This window comes from Panulirus ornatus, chromosome 38 (assembly GCF_036320965.1).
Source record: "Panulirus ornatus isolate Po-2019 chromosome 38, ASM3632096v1, whole genome shotgun sequence".
NCBI classification, from domain to species: Eukaryota; Metazoa; Arthropoda; class Malacostraca; order Decapoda; family Palinuridae; genus Panulirus; species Panulirus ornatus.
This window is the reverse complement of record NC_092261.1, coordinates 2164393-2179367: the sequence shown is the minus strand read 5'-3', so window position 1 is coordinate 2179367 and position 14975 is coordinate 2164393. Positions and strand designations below refer to the sequence as shown.

The following is a 14975-nucleotide window of genomic DNA, read 5'->3' as shown; positions in this document are numbered from 1 at the left end:
ACTACAGAATTTTAATGAGGCGCTGATACACCTGCATTGTTATCATTTGCAAAAGAAGTGAGCTAGTACCTTTTTTGTCAAGATTCAAAATTTTACATTTCTTGACACCAAACTCACAAAATCTACAATTAATTCATTTAGAATACTTACAAACTTAATTATGAGAGTCCAGAATCAGATATTTGTCTCTTCAGTGGCCTGACAAAGGATGCACCAATGATGTTTTCTGAACACATGGATATGAGTGCTTTCCTCAATTACTTCTGTCATTTTTTCCCTTACCTTTTAAAGAAGGGCCACTGTCAGTGGTTGTGGTTGTAGTGCCATCTGTGGGATACTAAACTGCTGGAAGGAGGCCCTGTACCATATCCTACAGTCTTTTTCTTAGGCTATGGGTGATTTGCTAAATTATTGTGCTGTCCTTGGTCTTTGCACCACATGAAATTTTCCCTGTGAAGGTTTGAAGTAAGGTTTGCAGTTCCTAGACAGAGGATGTGTTACTGTACCCTGCCTAACTCCTCATCTCAAAGAAATGCCTAAATATGGTATTTCCATCAATAGAACCAGGGCTCACTGCAAGTCACAGCTTTACACACCATTCACATAGAATGATTATGTTTAGGCAACAGACAAAAAAGGCCACATTCATTCACACTCAGTCTTTAGCTGTCACGTGTAATGCACTGAAACCACAGCTCCCCTATCCACATCCAGGCCCCACAAACCTTTCCAGACACTTCACGTACCCTGATTCAGTAAATTGACGGTACATCAACCCCAGTATACCACATCGTTCCAATTCACTCTATTCCTTGCATGCCTTTCACCTTCCTTAATATTCAGGCCCTGATCGCACAAAATCCTTTTCACTCCATCCGTCCACCTCCAGTCATTCTCTCCACCTCTGACACATATATCCTCTTTGTCAGTCTTTCCTCACTCATTTTCTCCATATGTCCAAACCATTTTAACACACCCTCTTCTGCTCTCTCTACCACACTCTTTCTATTTCCACACATCTTCCTTACCCTTTCATTACTTACTCAATCAAACCACCTCACACCACATATTGTCCTCAAACATTTCATTTCCAACACATCCACCCTTCTCCATACAACCCTGTCTATAGCCCATGCCTTGCAATTATATAACATTGTTGGAACTACTATATATATATATATATATATATATATATATATATATATATATATATATATATATATATATATATATACCCTACTGTACCTAATAACCTTGCTCTTATCACATTTACTCTTAACTTTCTTCTTTCACACACTTTACCAAGCTCAGTCACCAGCTTCTGCAGTTTCTCACATGAATCAGCCACCAGTAAAGTGTTTTAGATATCTGGGAGTGGATCTGGCAGCGGATGGAACCATGGAAGCGGAAGTGGATCATAAGGTGGGGGAGGGGGCGAAAATCCTGGGAGCCTTGAAGAATGTGTGGAAGTCGAGAACATTATCTCGGAAAGCAAAAATGGGTATGTTTGAAGGAATAGTGGTTCCAACAATGTTGTATGGTTGCGAGGCGTGGGCTATGGATAGAGTTGTGCGCAGGAGGATGGATGTGCTGGAAATGAGATGTTTGAGGACAATGTGTGGTGTGAGGTGGTTTGATCGAGTAAGTAACGTAAGGGAAAGAGAGATGTGCGGAAATAAAAAGAGCGTGGTTGAGAGAGCAGAAGAGGGTGTTTTGAAAAGGTTTGGGCACATGGAGAGAATGAGTAAGGAAAGATTGACCAAGAGGATATATGTGTCGGGGGTGGAGGGAACGAGGAGAAGTGGGAGACCAAATTGGAGGTGGAAAGATGGAGTGAAAAAGATTTTGTGTGATCGGGGCCTGAACATGCAGGAGGGTGAAAGGAGGGCAAGGAATAGAGTGAATTGGATCGATGTGGTATACCGGGGTTGACGTGCTGTCAGTGGATTGAATCAGGGCATGTGAAGCGTCTGGGGTAAACCATGGAAAGCTGTGTAGGTATGTATATTTGCGTGTGTGGACGTCTATGTATATACATGTGTAAGGGGGTGGGTTGGGCCATTTCTTTCGTCTGTTTCCTTGCGCTACCTCGCAAACGCGGGAGACAGCGACAAAGCAAAAAAAAAAAATAATATCTTTCTTTCTTTTATACTATTCGCCATTTCCCGCGTTAGCGAGGTAGCATTAAGAACAGAGGACTGGGCCTTTGAGGGAATACCCTCACCTGGCCCAATTCTCTGTTCCTTCTTTTGGAAAATTAAAAACGAGAGGGGAGGATTTCCAGCCCCCCGCTCCCTTCCCTTTTAGTCGCCTTCTATGACACGCAGGGATTACCTGAGAAGTATTCTTTCTCCCCTATCCCCAGGGATATATATATATATATATATATATATATATATATATATATATATATACACACACACACACACACAAAGCAACATGTTTCAGTTCATTTCATCTACCTTGTTATTAAAAGCATTCTTCCAAGTGTGGGCAGTGATGGATGTTGGTGTAAAGGCAGTGACAGGTTGCAATAGGAGCTGTTCCCCAAGACTGCGATGTAAACACCCAAAATCACAGTCTGATGTCACAAAGTCACTGAGCAGGAAAAAGATATAGAAACTAAAGTAAATTACAAATATTACATATCGAAACAGGATAAAATAATATGAGTAAACATTTTACAAAAATTGCATCACACCTCTTCTACAAAAGTTAATGATCTTTCTGAAATTTGTTTTTTATATCTTGGGAGTGCTATGACATCTTAAGAAAACCAAACTAGTTAATCAGTACATAACAAACCATATAAATATCTCTTCTTAATCATGCTTTCAAAAAAAAATTTCATTGTTCATAAGCTAATCACCAACAAGCCTATTTGAAACATAATGGTTTTCAGGAAGTGGTGCAGGTTACATTGTGACTAGCAGTTATATAGAAGATATAAAAAATTTTATGAAAATATCATTTTGTACATAAGTTAGTACCACAGGTATGCAAATATGATATTTGCAGTATTCGTTTGATTACAGATAGAATTACATTTACAGTTACACATTACAGAGAAGCACTTTTACAAGATATCAAAAATATATAATCAAATATGAGGTGTAAGAGAGCTATGAGGAATATAATTCAACTTTTTCTTAATACTGTTACATATAATCAAGTTTAACACACGGGTCAGATGTACAAAATAAAGTATTACGCCTGCTTGAGGTTACACTGCTAGTGAAAAGTCACTTTGGTCAAAAGCATTCTAGGACTAAAAGTTTTGACTGAGCAAATGTGGACTGATCAGTCAGCACCATAGCCTCTCATGGTTTTAAATACAGATTGCCTATTTGTTGTTTACACTTTTGTGCACACATGTTATTCCATATAGATGATGACTTGCTAACACTAACATTTAGGTATGGTATAAAGTTTCCAGCTCTCCATAGACAAAGTAATGTTCCTACTGTACTTACCTATGGATGAGATAATGCTTGCCACGAACAACTAAACCATCCCCAAACGCAGTCTCATTGAGGGCTTCACCAACCCCAAAAGCATCATCATGAAGGAGCCTTCGATGTACCATAAGCTCCATGTGGCCATGATCTAAAGATGTCCCTCCCTAATATTTGAAATATGGCAGCAAAAGAGTTACTGTAGGAGAATGATAATAAAATACCAAGAGAAAGGCCTCACTTTATGTCCAAGATGCAATTCTGAGAAGTGTAATTTTAAGTGGTGAATCAATTTATAAAGAATTCAATATTTTCACTGACCTTATGTTATAAATATGGATTACATTTTGGGGGGACATTTCTGGTAAAACAATTCAAACGAAAATAATATATGAATTATTAATTAACCCTTACACTGCACTGGACCTTACATCAGGAATTACCAATATTTACACTGGTCCTCATATGAGGATCTAATGAATCCCACTTCATATTTATTCCCAGCTAATGTATAATTCCACCAATTATCCACAGATGTCACTTGCAGCATACCACCATAGCTGGAAAAATATCATGCTTCTCAGTCACCCACAGATCAGAGAACATGTACATCATCTTGGTCATTTTCTTGAATAAACGTCTTGCTAAGTAATATGTTATACTGATTTTGAGCTCCAATCCAAACATTTAAAAGTTATTCCATGTTTTTCAAAATGCTGCATGGTACGAGTTACCTTAGTAGCACTTAATGGTATGACACTTTGAACACATTCTTTGATTTTCTCCACATTAACAAATTTTTCTCACTGACATACACAGGAACCTGAACACTCTAGTGATATCATTAGCCCATTGTCCAGAATCAAAATTCCTAAACGAGTAATTACATTTCTTAATAAATGCTTTTCCTTGGAGACATGATTATCACTTGCTTAGCATTTTCCACTCATATTTCTTTGAGTAACAATGAAAAAAGCTATCAGACAAAAGAATGACACATGGCATATCTAGGTGAGACTAATACAACTGAAGTACGCTAATATTATTATTATTATTTTGCTTTGTTGCTGTCTCCCGCGTATGCGAGGTAGCGCAAGGAAACAGACGAAAGAAATAGCCCAACCCACCCCCATACACATGTATATACATACACGTCCACACACACAAATATACATACGCTAATAAGCAGCAATAATTGTTATGCTACAAATCACCCAAAGTAGTGAATAGCTATCACCCTGGTATGTCTTTTATAACTCTTGATTTTTCTTCAAGTTATGAGATACAACATATTGCTTAACTCATACACACCTTATATTGGAAGCGACCTATAACACAACCTTTCAGTTTATATAAATCATTCTTCCTATACACAGGCCAGAATCCAAGATGAAAGGTTTCCAGTCAGTATGAACATTCCCTAATGTCCACACAAGTATGGGCTGACAACTTAACTGAATTTGTATAAACACAACAATTGCTTCTAGTTTACCACTTATTCCTAGTGAAAACATTGATACCTAACCTGTGAGCGATCATTCAGAATGGCAGCATGGAAGTTAGGTCCACTGTGGAGTATCAGCCTAGAGTTAACAGGGTAATAGTTACTAGCAACAGGTTCTACGTTGTGTAGCTTCCATGTGGGACGGAAGTTCTTAATACCTGTAAATATTAAAATCAGTGCCGTCACATTACCAGAAGAACAAAATTGCATTTGGGTCTCTGCATCTTTGATTTCCTCTTCCATATTCATATCATCCACTGCTATCAGTTTTTCTATGCTAATCCCATTCCCAAGAAATACACCCTTATCATCTTTCAACAGTTTCAGAGCAATTGCACTTATTATACTAATAAGCATGAAATGATAATTTTGAGCTTTGTATTTACAAACAAGGCTGGTTTCTTCTGACACTAAACAGCTTCTTGACAACAGAAACTTTTCAGTAACACACTACTTAAGCCAGGTCTTTAACTTAACTGTTTCTCATTGCCTTTTCAAAAAAGTATCTGATAAAGTTAATTATTACAGAATCGTTAAAAGTATTACTGAAAGGGGGCAATGCTCTATCAAGGATAGATGTATCACTTCAGTTTAGTAAGATTGTTGTAAAAAGGAGCAATATGATAATCTCTAACTTGGTAAGAGTTAAAAAGGAGCAGTCTTGGGCCCTATGCCATCTGCAGTCTACCTTGAAACTGTCTTAAAAAATCCTCAATCTTATAAATCTGGGTGTCGTACAAGTAATATGAGTTTAAGTCTTTTACAATACCGATGATTTGTTATCACTCATAGGTGATAAGTCTGTGACAAGAAGTATTGGCATTTCTGAAAGTTACAGTATTATGTAGTCTCTCTCACTCTCTGTAGAGAGATCATTCCCGAAATGTAATCAAAAATACATTTTGGCCATTTTCTGTGAACCAAAGGTCCACTTGCAAACTTTTCTGATAATATAAACTTTTCTGCATAAAAAACAAATACTTTTTTCTTCCATACTTGATCACCTTTTCCAATAATAGCAAGGTAGCACCAGGAACAGACAAAATTAGCACACATCCACTCACATCCATTCTCTAGCTGTCATGCGTAATGCACTGAAACCATAGGCTCCCTATCCACAAACAGGCCCCGCAGATCTTTTCATGGTTTACCCTCAACACTTCACATACCCTAGTTCAGTTCACTAACAGCACATCAACACCATTACACCACATCATTCCAATTCACTTTATCCCTTGTATGTCTTTCACCCTCCTGCATGTTCAAGCCCCAATCACTCAAAATCTTTTTCATTCCATCCTTGGATCTCCAGTTTGGTCTTCTCATTCTGCATGTTCCCTTCACTTCTTTGTCAACCTTTCCTCACTCATTCTTTCCATATGTCCATACCATTTCAGCACATCCTTTTCAGCTTCTCAACCACACTCTTTTAATTACCACACCTCTCTCTTACCCTTTTATTACTTAGTCATACCTCCTCACACCACACACTGTCCTTAAACATTTCATTTCCAATAACTACACCCTCCTCCACACAGCCTTATCTGTAGCCCATGCCTCACATCCACATAATATTGTTGGAACTACTATACCTTCATACATACCCAGTTTTGCCCTCAAAAAAAAAAAAAAAAAAAATTCTCTTTCTACATATTCTTCAGTGCTCTAAGAACCTTCACCACCCTTACCCACCCTATAACTCACTTTCATAGTTCCATTTGCTGCCATGTCCACTCCCATGTCACTAAAACACTTCACATCCTTCAACTTTTCTCCATTCAAACTCACACACCCAACCAACCTGCCTCTCAACCCTGCTAAACCTAATTAACTTTCTTTTAATCTATCCCTCAACCCTGCTAAACCTAATTACCTTTCTTTTTAAACCCATCCCTCAACCCTGCTAAACCTAATAATCTTGCTTCTATTTACATTTATTCTCAACTTCCTCCTTTCAAACACTCTTGCAAACTTAGTTACCAATTTCTGCAGTTTCTCACTTGAATCAGCCACCAGAGCTGTATCATCAGCAAACAACAACTGAGACTTACTTCATAGCCCGCCCATCCTCCACAGACTTCATACTCACCTATCTTTCCACGACTCTCCTCTCACATTCACCTCTCTCATCACCCCATCCATAAACAAATTCAACAACCATGGTGACATCATACAACCCTGCAGCAGACCAACCTTCATTTAAAACCATTCAATCCTCTCTCTTCCTACTCATACACATGCCTTACACCCTTCATAAAACAAATGGTATCACAAGTACATTTGATCATCTTAACACTTCATATTTATTACATTGTTGTCCCATGACTTGTGCATCTTGTACACACTGCACAGTCAGACTCAGATTTCATTCTATACTAACTTTGCTTTTAGCTAAAGTGTATGCACAGGACATACTTGGCACCTCTTTATCCCAGAAAATTTCACTCTATACTAACTTTTCTTTTAGCTACAGTGTATGCACAGGACATACTTGGCACCTCATTATCCCTGTGGTTCACCTTACCTGGACAAGTGCCATTTACTGCTGTGAAAAAAAGGGCTTCAAATGGGTTGCTAATATCTCCTGCATTAGCTTTAACACTACAAAGAAGTTATTGACACTTCATTATTAGTAAAACTGCTTAGGCCAATGTGCTATGGATTTTAGTACTTTTCATTTATTCCTCTACCATTCATGAAATTAGGCAAGTTTTGTTTCAAGCATATCTCCTCAGCTTACCTTCATCTAATTCACTGAAAGTCAAGTGGAATCATAACTCACAGTCATCTCTCTTTTATTTCTAGTACCATTAATAACCTAAACACTTGCACAGGCAAACATACAGTAACCAGAAACTCGGGAACAAGACTAAATTGATGTTCTGAAATAAAAAACTGAACAAGTATAATATGCCTGTTAACTTTAATCATTGTATGGCTGAGTTGCCTTCATCAGCATCCAAATAACAGCTCGTGCTGATGATGTATGATCTCCTGATCAGTTTCCACCAGCAGTCTAACATATGTCTACCAATGTCAACCAATTCTAGTCAAATAGTGATTGGCCTAGCTCTTCATTAAAGAGCTTTATTATTAGGGTGAATTAAGACAAGAGATAGAAACAAAGAAAGACTTACGTTGCAGTATTTCACGGCCGTTGGCATCAGTGTAGAAGTTATTGCCAGTGATAATGTCTGGCCACACCACACGATTTACGATCTCCTTCCCTACACCATCTCTGCCATATAAAAGAGATGTTTTGACTTGATGTAGTAGAAACTCACAAGATACAAAAATACATCTTATTAATCTATCTCCACCTCCCTATGCATGCAAAGAAAAACAAACACACAGGTCTTAAAGAGTCACAATAGGCTAGCCCAGGGTCAGACCTGCAAGGGCTTGAATCCTAGGTATTGCAGTCAGCCTACACCCAAGCTAGGTAGTCATCTTTCCTTTGGGGCAAATTGATAAATGTGTATCTGGCTTAGGCTGGGGTGTGTGTGTGTGCATGCAAACACAGGAATACAGACAAGAGACTTATATACATGGTTAAAATACAGAGCAATATGAGTGTAAACTCTTCCCATAACAAACAGATAGTAATCACATAAACAGAGCAAAGGACACATCTCAAAAATTGCAAATATGCAAATAACAATACAAGAAGTATAATACAGCAAAAGACGGGATGGAGGGATACTTACAAGTTCATTACTCATTTCCTTTCAAACAAAGGTCCGCCAGCAAGCAAAGATGAAAGCATAAACATGTGGAAGCTAGTGGGAACCTCTAGAACTTCCTAGTAAAATGAGGTGATGAACAGAGTCAGAACAAAAAAAAAGTAAACTGGGTGTGTACTGCAGATGTAAACTCAGGTAGAACTGGACAAGATTACTGGCAGTGTTCCAAAGCCCTCTATGACCCGTGTTACTCCAGCAAAATGTCCCTTAAATAGGCTAAAGTGAAAGTCACTTTTCTAATATTATGGGTACAGGTGTTTGAAGCTAGTTATGACTCCTTGGTAAGGTGTCGGATATGGGTAGCATTGTTTTTTGCTGTCAGTATAAATTTAGATGTAGAAGAGATGATAAAAGCAAAAGTTAAATTACATAAAGATTTCCCATTTACCTCCTGAACAGAGATTTTGATGTTCCCTTTCAGGTTGGAAAAAAATTGTGTTAAAATATTTAGCCATTTCATTCTTAGCAACAAACCTATGGTTAAAAAATAATCCGTGTTAAAATATTTGGCCATTTCATTCTTGGCAAGAAAACTATGGTTGTGCCAGATCCTTAGCAGGTCCAGATCATGAAAATGGAGGAATTCCTTGTGCAGGAACAAGGTATGAGTCTCAACCACTCTATATCCTGAGGTTACAGCAAAATAACTGAGTGTTTTCTGAAATAAGGCTTTGGCAAGAAAATTGGATAAATAGTAACTAGATTGGAAACATAGAACTTCCCTTGAGGATCAACTCTGTTTTAAAAACTGGAACTCAGGGTCATTAAAAAGAGAAGAAAGATAGTTGTTTGTCCTTTATGCTCCAACAAAGATCAATCCATATCCAGTGAAAATGAAAGGCCGAAGTACAGAATTGTGATAGGAAATGGTGTAGAAGCTTGACTAATTATATGGAACAGGTTGGTAAAAAACAAAAGGCACATGTTCCCCACGATGGTAATTTCTGAATGAGTTCCTGCAATGTCTTGGAAGGACTTCCAAAATAACCGAAATTGGTAGGTTGTGGAGGATCTGATGCATTGAGGGAGACATTTGGCAACTGAACCTCATACAGGCATTGGCATACACACAGTAAAATCCATATCTTCAATGCCCTTATTAAATGAAATGGCTAAAATGTGTATTAGTACATCAAGAGGAATTGTGATGGTAAAGGAAGGATAACTTAGCAGTGAACCCTCCAAAACATTAATGACATGCAAGAAGCGATTGCATCTTGAATTCAAACTTCAGATACTCATGAACCATTGTGGTGGGAGTCTCTAATGTACAAGCAGTTAAATTTTGGATCTTTTCAGAACTGGGATATTCACACTAAAGATCTTCCTACGACCCATAAGTAATTATGAGTATCTACTAATCTACATCATGTATACAATTTCCTCCATTCTAATCATATTAGTGCATGCTTAAACTTCTTTATGCATTTCAGTTTCCTCTATTCTAATCATATTAATGCATGCTCAAACTTCTTTATGCATTTAAGAAACTTTTCACATCTTTAGTTTTCAAACCTAATGCAAATTTTCTTGACATGTGCTAAAGAATTTTCATGCTGACTTTAGCATCTACTTAAAAAGCCGGTGCTAACTTCTTACACTGATTAACTTAGCAGTCCCCAAAAAAGAAATGTCCAATCCACTTTAATTCCCACAGAGCCCTTCAAGCTATATCAAATATGGCTTTAATCCATCCCATAGTTAAATAAGTCCAAGACTGGATTGTAAGAATCCACCCAAACATAAGAGTGCAGAACTCTGCACAATTCTTAAACAATTCTTTGTCTCCTAAAGAACTAGTCTTACTGTGTTGACCTATAGTCACTTAATGGAAAGAAGACCTGCTGCAGTATGTGACACCTGCAATTGCAAAATTATCTTGGAACATGTACAAACAGAATTCCAAAATACAGGAGGCTACATCAAATATGAATTAAATCAATGGAAGAAATAAAAGGACTGTAAAAGTTTAGACCATAATGCTACCTTTTAAAGGGAGCCAAAATATATAATTTTGTAAAAATAGTTTTACATCTTTAGGTAGCCTTTTCACATCAAAAAGTGCTGAATAACCAATAAGTTTCAAAGCCTTACGAATTGTGCAAAATCTGTCTGCTCTATACTCATATCTAATTGTTCCCTTTCACTTACTCAACTGGTATGGGTCCAATAAGCCACTCCATTTCCAACAACGTCTGTCCCTTGTAGACTCGGATGACTTGACTCACCCATGGTGTCCAAACTTGGTGTATTTCTGCCACCACTGGCCCTGTAATGACATCAGAAGTTATCTCCTTCATATTCTTTTTTTTTAGATCTACACTATGATTCATTGGTACTATATGCTACTTTTAAAATTTCATATCCTTCATTTCACAGCTAGGTTGACTTATTACAGTACACAATTTGTCATTACTGTTAACTTACTACAGTATATGATCATTGTTAATATTATTAGAGGATTGTACTGCTGATAAAAATATTTAGTTAATGTGAAACCATCAGATTTTTTCAGCATTTGACATTTACTAAACCTATATAAATAAAAATCTGCATGTTTTAAGTGGAAGGAATTATACAAATCAATAGTTATCCTTTGCCCTGTCTACAATTTTCATTTCATAATTAATTTGAACTTCCCTTCTCTGCAATTATACTTCCTTGATTTGTTGTAGTTTAAGATTTCTTGATATCGGCATCAGCCATATCTTTATGAAACATATGAACTGGACGTAAACATGAAATCTGTAATATCACCTATAACGAAATTCATAAAATTTATGCATTATAAATTACAAGGCTAAAAATAATTGGGAGTAACAGGAAGGATTCAAGTCCTGGACTAATTGCATTGCAAACCTCCCTAGTGCTGTGGTTAGCATTGCAGCCCAGCAATTTACTGGGTCTGAATTCAAATATCAGACAGGTAAACCAGTTCACAGCCAACTCTGCTGTTCATCCTCCCCTTTAAGGCTGGTCAGTGAATGAGTTCCTGATGTAAGTTTCCATGTGTATGTGTACATATATAAAGCTGAGAAATGGTATACTGAGGTGTACATGTTTCAAAGACGGTCACATAAAATGTTAATGTACCTTTCCATAACACAAATATAGCAATGACGAGAAGATGACAGAATGATAAAAAAGTTCAAAGGCTTGAGTAGTACAAAAATAAGAAATTTTAGTGCTGTGTATCTTTATAGCATTACTAACAATATCTGTAGAAAAATAAAGAACATGTTTATTCATGTAATTAAAAAGCAGTGTCATGTTTTTAGTAATCAAAGTACCATACTTTTTTGCTCCTTCACAACCATTCCCCTTAATGTGCATGTTACTAGTCTTCTTAAGGAATATATCCAGTTCAGTTATCATATTCATTATGATAATTAAAAACCGTATGTGCTGAATGTACAAATGAGATTTCAACAGCTATTTGGGGATGTATTTATATCAATATTTCTAGTTTCTGTAATGCAAGTGACCAGCTGGATGCCTATCCCTAACACAGTGACAGAGCTTTTTAAGAATGTAGGGATGCTTCTTGACTTACGATGAATTTACACTCTGATAAACCCATCGTAAGTTGAAAATTTCATGTCGAAAATACATATAATACTGTACATGTAACCTACCGAACATTGTAGTTTAGCCTAGCATACCTTGAACATTCACATAACACTTTCATGAGCCTACAGTTGGACAAAAGGATAAAACACAAAGCCTATTTTATAATAAAGTCTTGAATTTCTCATGTAATTTATTGAATACTGTACTAAAAAAATACAGAATGGTTGTATGGGTACTCACCAGAGGCCGGAGAGACAGACAGTCAATTTGTAAACATAATGGGGTAATCTGTATAAACCTTCAATGGTAATATTGGCCTTTTCAGCAGTATCTTATGCAAAGTAGCCCTTAAAAGTGTTTAAGTGTTTTCATGAAAAGAAATATGAACAAATGTATAAACTTTCTACAAGAAATATTATAGGCCTTTTCAGCAATATCTTGTGCAAAAGTGCCGAAAGAAAGGTGGAAAATGTATGTTCCAAAATACAACTGGCCAGCCAGAGGCCCATCCCTACCAAAGTGATACAGCTGCTAAGTGCTGCTAAGTGATTGTTTTAATGAAAAGAAATAAGGAAAAAAGTAAAAACCTTCAACAATAGTAATGTTGGCCTTCTCAGCAATATCCTGTGCGAAAGTCCCATGAGGGCGAAAGATGTATGCTCCAGATGCTCTGTTGTCCTCATTACTGTTATTTCCACTCATACCAGCATACCACAAGAAAGTCTGGTTGACCTGTAATATCATCTACAGATTGTAGTTCAGGTACTATCTTTGTAATACATTCATACCCATAAAACTTTAGTAATTGTATAGGTGAATAATCAAAGCTTTCCTGTAAAACTTAGGGAGGATAATTAACTTATAAATGAGCATGGAAAGCACTTTAAGTTAAAAATCGATGATCATGCAATCAAATTATTTATTGCTAATGTTTTGTGAAGATTTATCATAGATCTTCAGGATTTCTGTTTACTACTGACTACCTATTTACTTTTAAGAATCAATTTAGCAACAAAAGGAGTGACATAAAATTCTTGCACATTACCTTAACCATTTTAATACCATCAGGAGTAACTACACCAAGAGATTTGAGAAGACCAGTTTTTTGGTCAACACCCACTGCCAGATTCTGAGGAAACAGTGCAATACTATTACTGTTGTAAGTGAAACCAATAAAAGGACTGATCAAAATGTAAGAAAAAGATAATATTAAACAAACTAAATTTTAAAGCATTGTTCCCAAATCCAGTTCAATAACTTACAATAAGAATGGCCTGAGAAGTATTCTTGAATAGTCACAACTGTAATTACACTGATTGTCCCCCTTATATTTTCAAAGATGTTACACCACTAAGGTTTATTGTAGGTACAAGGATATGACACTCAGGGGCAAATCATCTAGTTGCTGAGACTACTGTTTTTAATGATGCGAATGCCAGCAACCCATCTCAGTGTGCCTTAGGCTGTCTTGATGGAAAGATATTCTTTCTTTACTATTTTGGGAATTCTGCTTCTGGGCACTGTATTTCTTCTACCTGTGCTTGTAGGTGGCTGGCTATTACATTTTAAAGGAGAAAATCCATATTCTTGTCTGGAAACTAAGAAAATGTGGGTACATGAAATTTCTAGGTGCTCTGGGTGCTCAGAACTAATGATCAGGCAGCTGCTTCCTGCAACACCTCATCAGTGCCTTAACTCATTCAAATGATGAAAACTCAAAGGACCCAAAACATAGGCCAAGAATAAAATAAGAACTTGTTTATTCCATGCCCAGACATCTGTGGATGGTATTCAAGGCCAAAGGAGAGATGACAAAGTACTAAAATGCAAACACTAGCTTTAAGAGCATACAATTCAATTAAACTGCAACAGAGATAATTGTGACAGTGTCGTTATTTGAAAAGAGAAATCTTATATCTAGCTAAATTCTAATTTCATCTATTACTCAAATATTACTTATTATTTTGTTTTGAAAAAGCCATCTAGCAACCTGGATATACTGCTGACAATATCAATGAAGCATTCTCACCCCTTTCATGATAGTTATTACACCACCGCCATTTGGTACATGAACTCTGGACATCTGCTCCTTGTGGATGCGGGAATTTGCTGTCCTTTTTATGTGGAACTGCAGAAAACCCAATGGAGGTATGTCGTTGGCTATGAACACCAAATCATACTTGGCTGATGAATTGCGGCCTGGAGTTGCCAGTACAGACTCTGGTATGGGGACCAGCTGAGCCTGGACTACATGACCTGATATTGTAACGAGAGATAACATTTTGTATCAGTCACTTTTCATTGCCCTGTTTGATATAAGTAATATATAATCATAAACAATGTGATCACTAAAGTATGCTGAAAGCTAACTCAAACTCTTAGCAAAATTATAGTTCTGAGTCCTTGGGTCAGGATCTTATTATATATTCATAATTACCCCAGAACCAATTTCTATGAAAAAGTCCAGGTGTCACCCAAGACATTTCTAAAGGTTCCTACAGCCCAAGGCCAGGGAAATTCAGATTCTTTTGGAGTGAGAAATACACTGACAAGACTTGACTCCTAATGATAAAGCTTCACTAAAAGTGAGTTTGCACTTGCAGTGCAACCTCAAGGAAGCAGAGTCAAGTAAAACTGGGCCTAAATTCACATCCACATATGGTGGGTTTGGACGACAGAAGAGAGACCTTACAAGAAAAATCA

The 14975-nt window shown here is 37.0% G+C and overlaps 1 protein-coding gene across 2 annotated transcripts in view; it reads right to left on the bottom strand.

The window, feature by feature from the left end:
* Window positions 1-14975, bottom strand: part of LOC139760787 (lysosomal alpha-mannosidase-like) — a 41598-nt gene that overhangs the window by 3843 nt on the left and 22780 nt on the right. For both annotated transcript variants that reach the window (XM_071684385.1, XM_071684386.1), the window contains exons 12-19: window positions 14302-14528; window positions 13318-13401; window positions 12860-13004; window positions 10854-10971; window positions 8097-8197; window positions 4981-5117; window positions 3474-3622; window positions 2463-2598 (exon numbers count right to left, since the gene is read on the bottom strand). In XM_071684385.1, coding sequence (XP_071540486.1) covers window positions 2463-2598; window positions 3474-3622; window positions 4981-5117; window positions 8097-8197; window positions 10854-10971; window positions 12860-13004; window positions 13318-13401; window positions 14302-14528 — 1097 coding nt within the window. The remainder of the gene's footprint in view (window positions 1-2462; window positions 2599-3473; window positions 3623-4980; window positions 5118-8096; window positions 8198-10853; window positions 10972-12859; window positions 13005-13317; window positions 13402-14301; window positions 14529-14975) is intronic.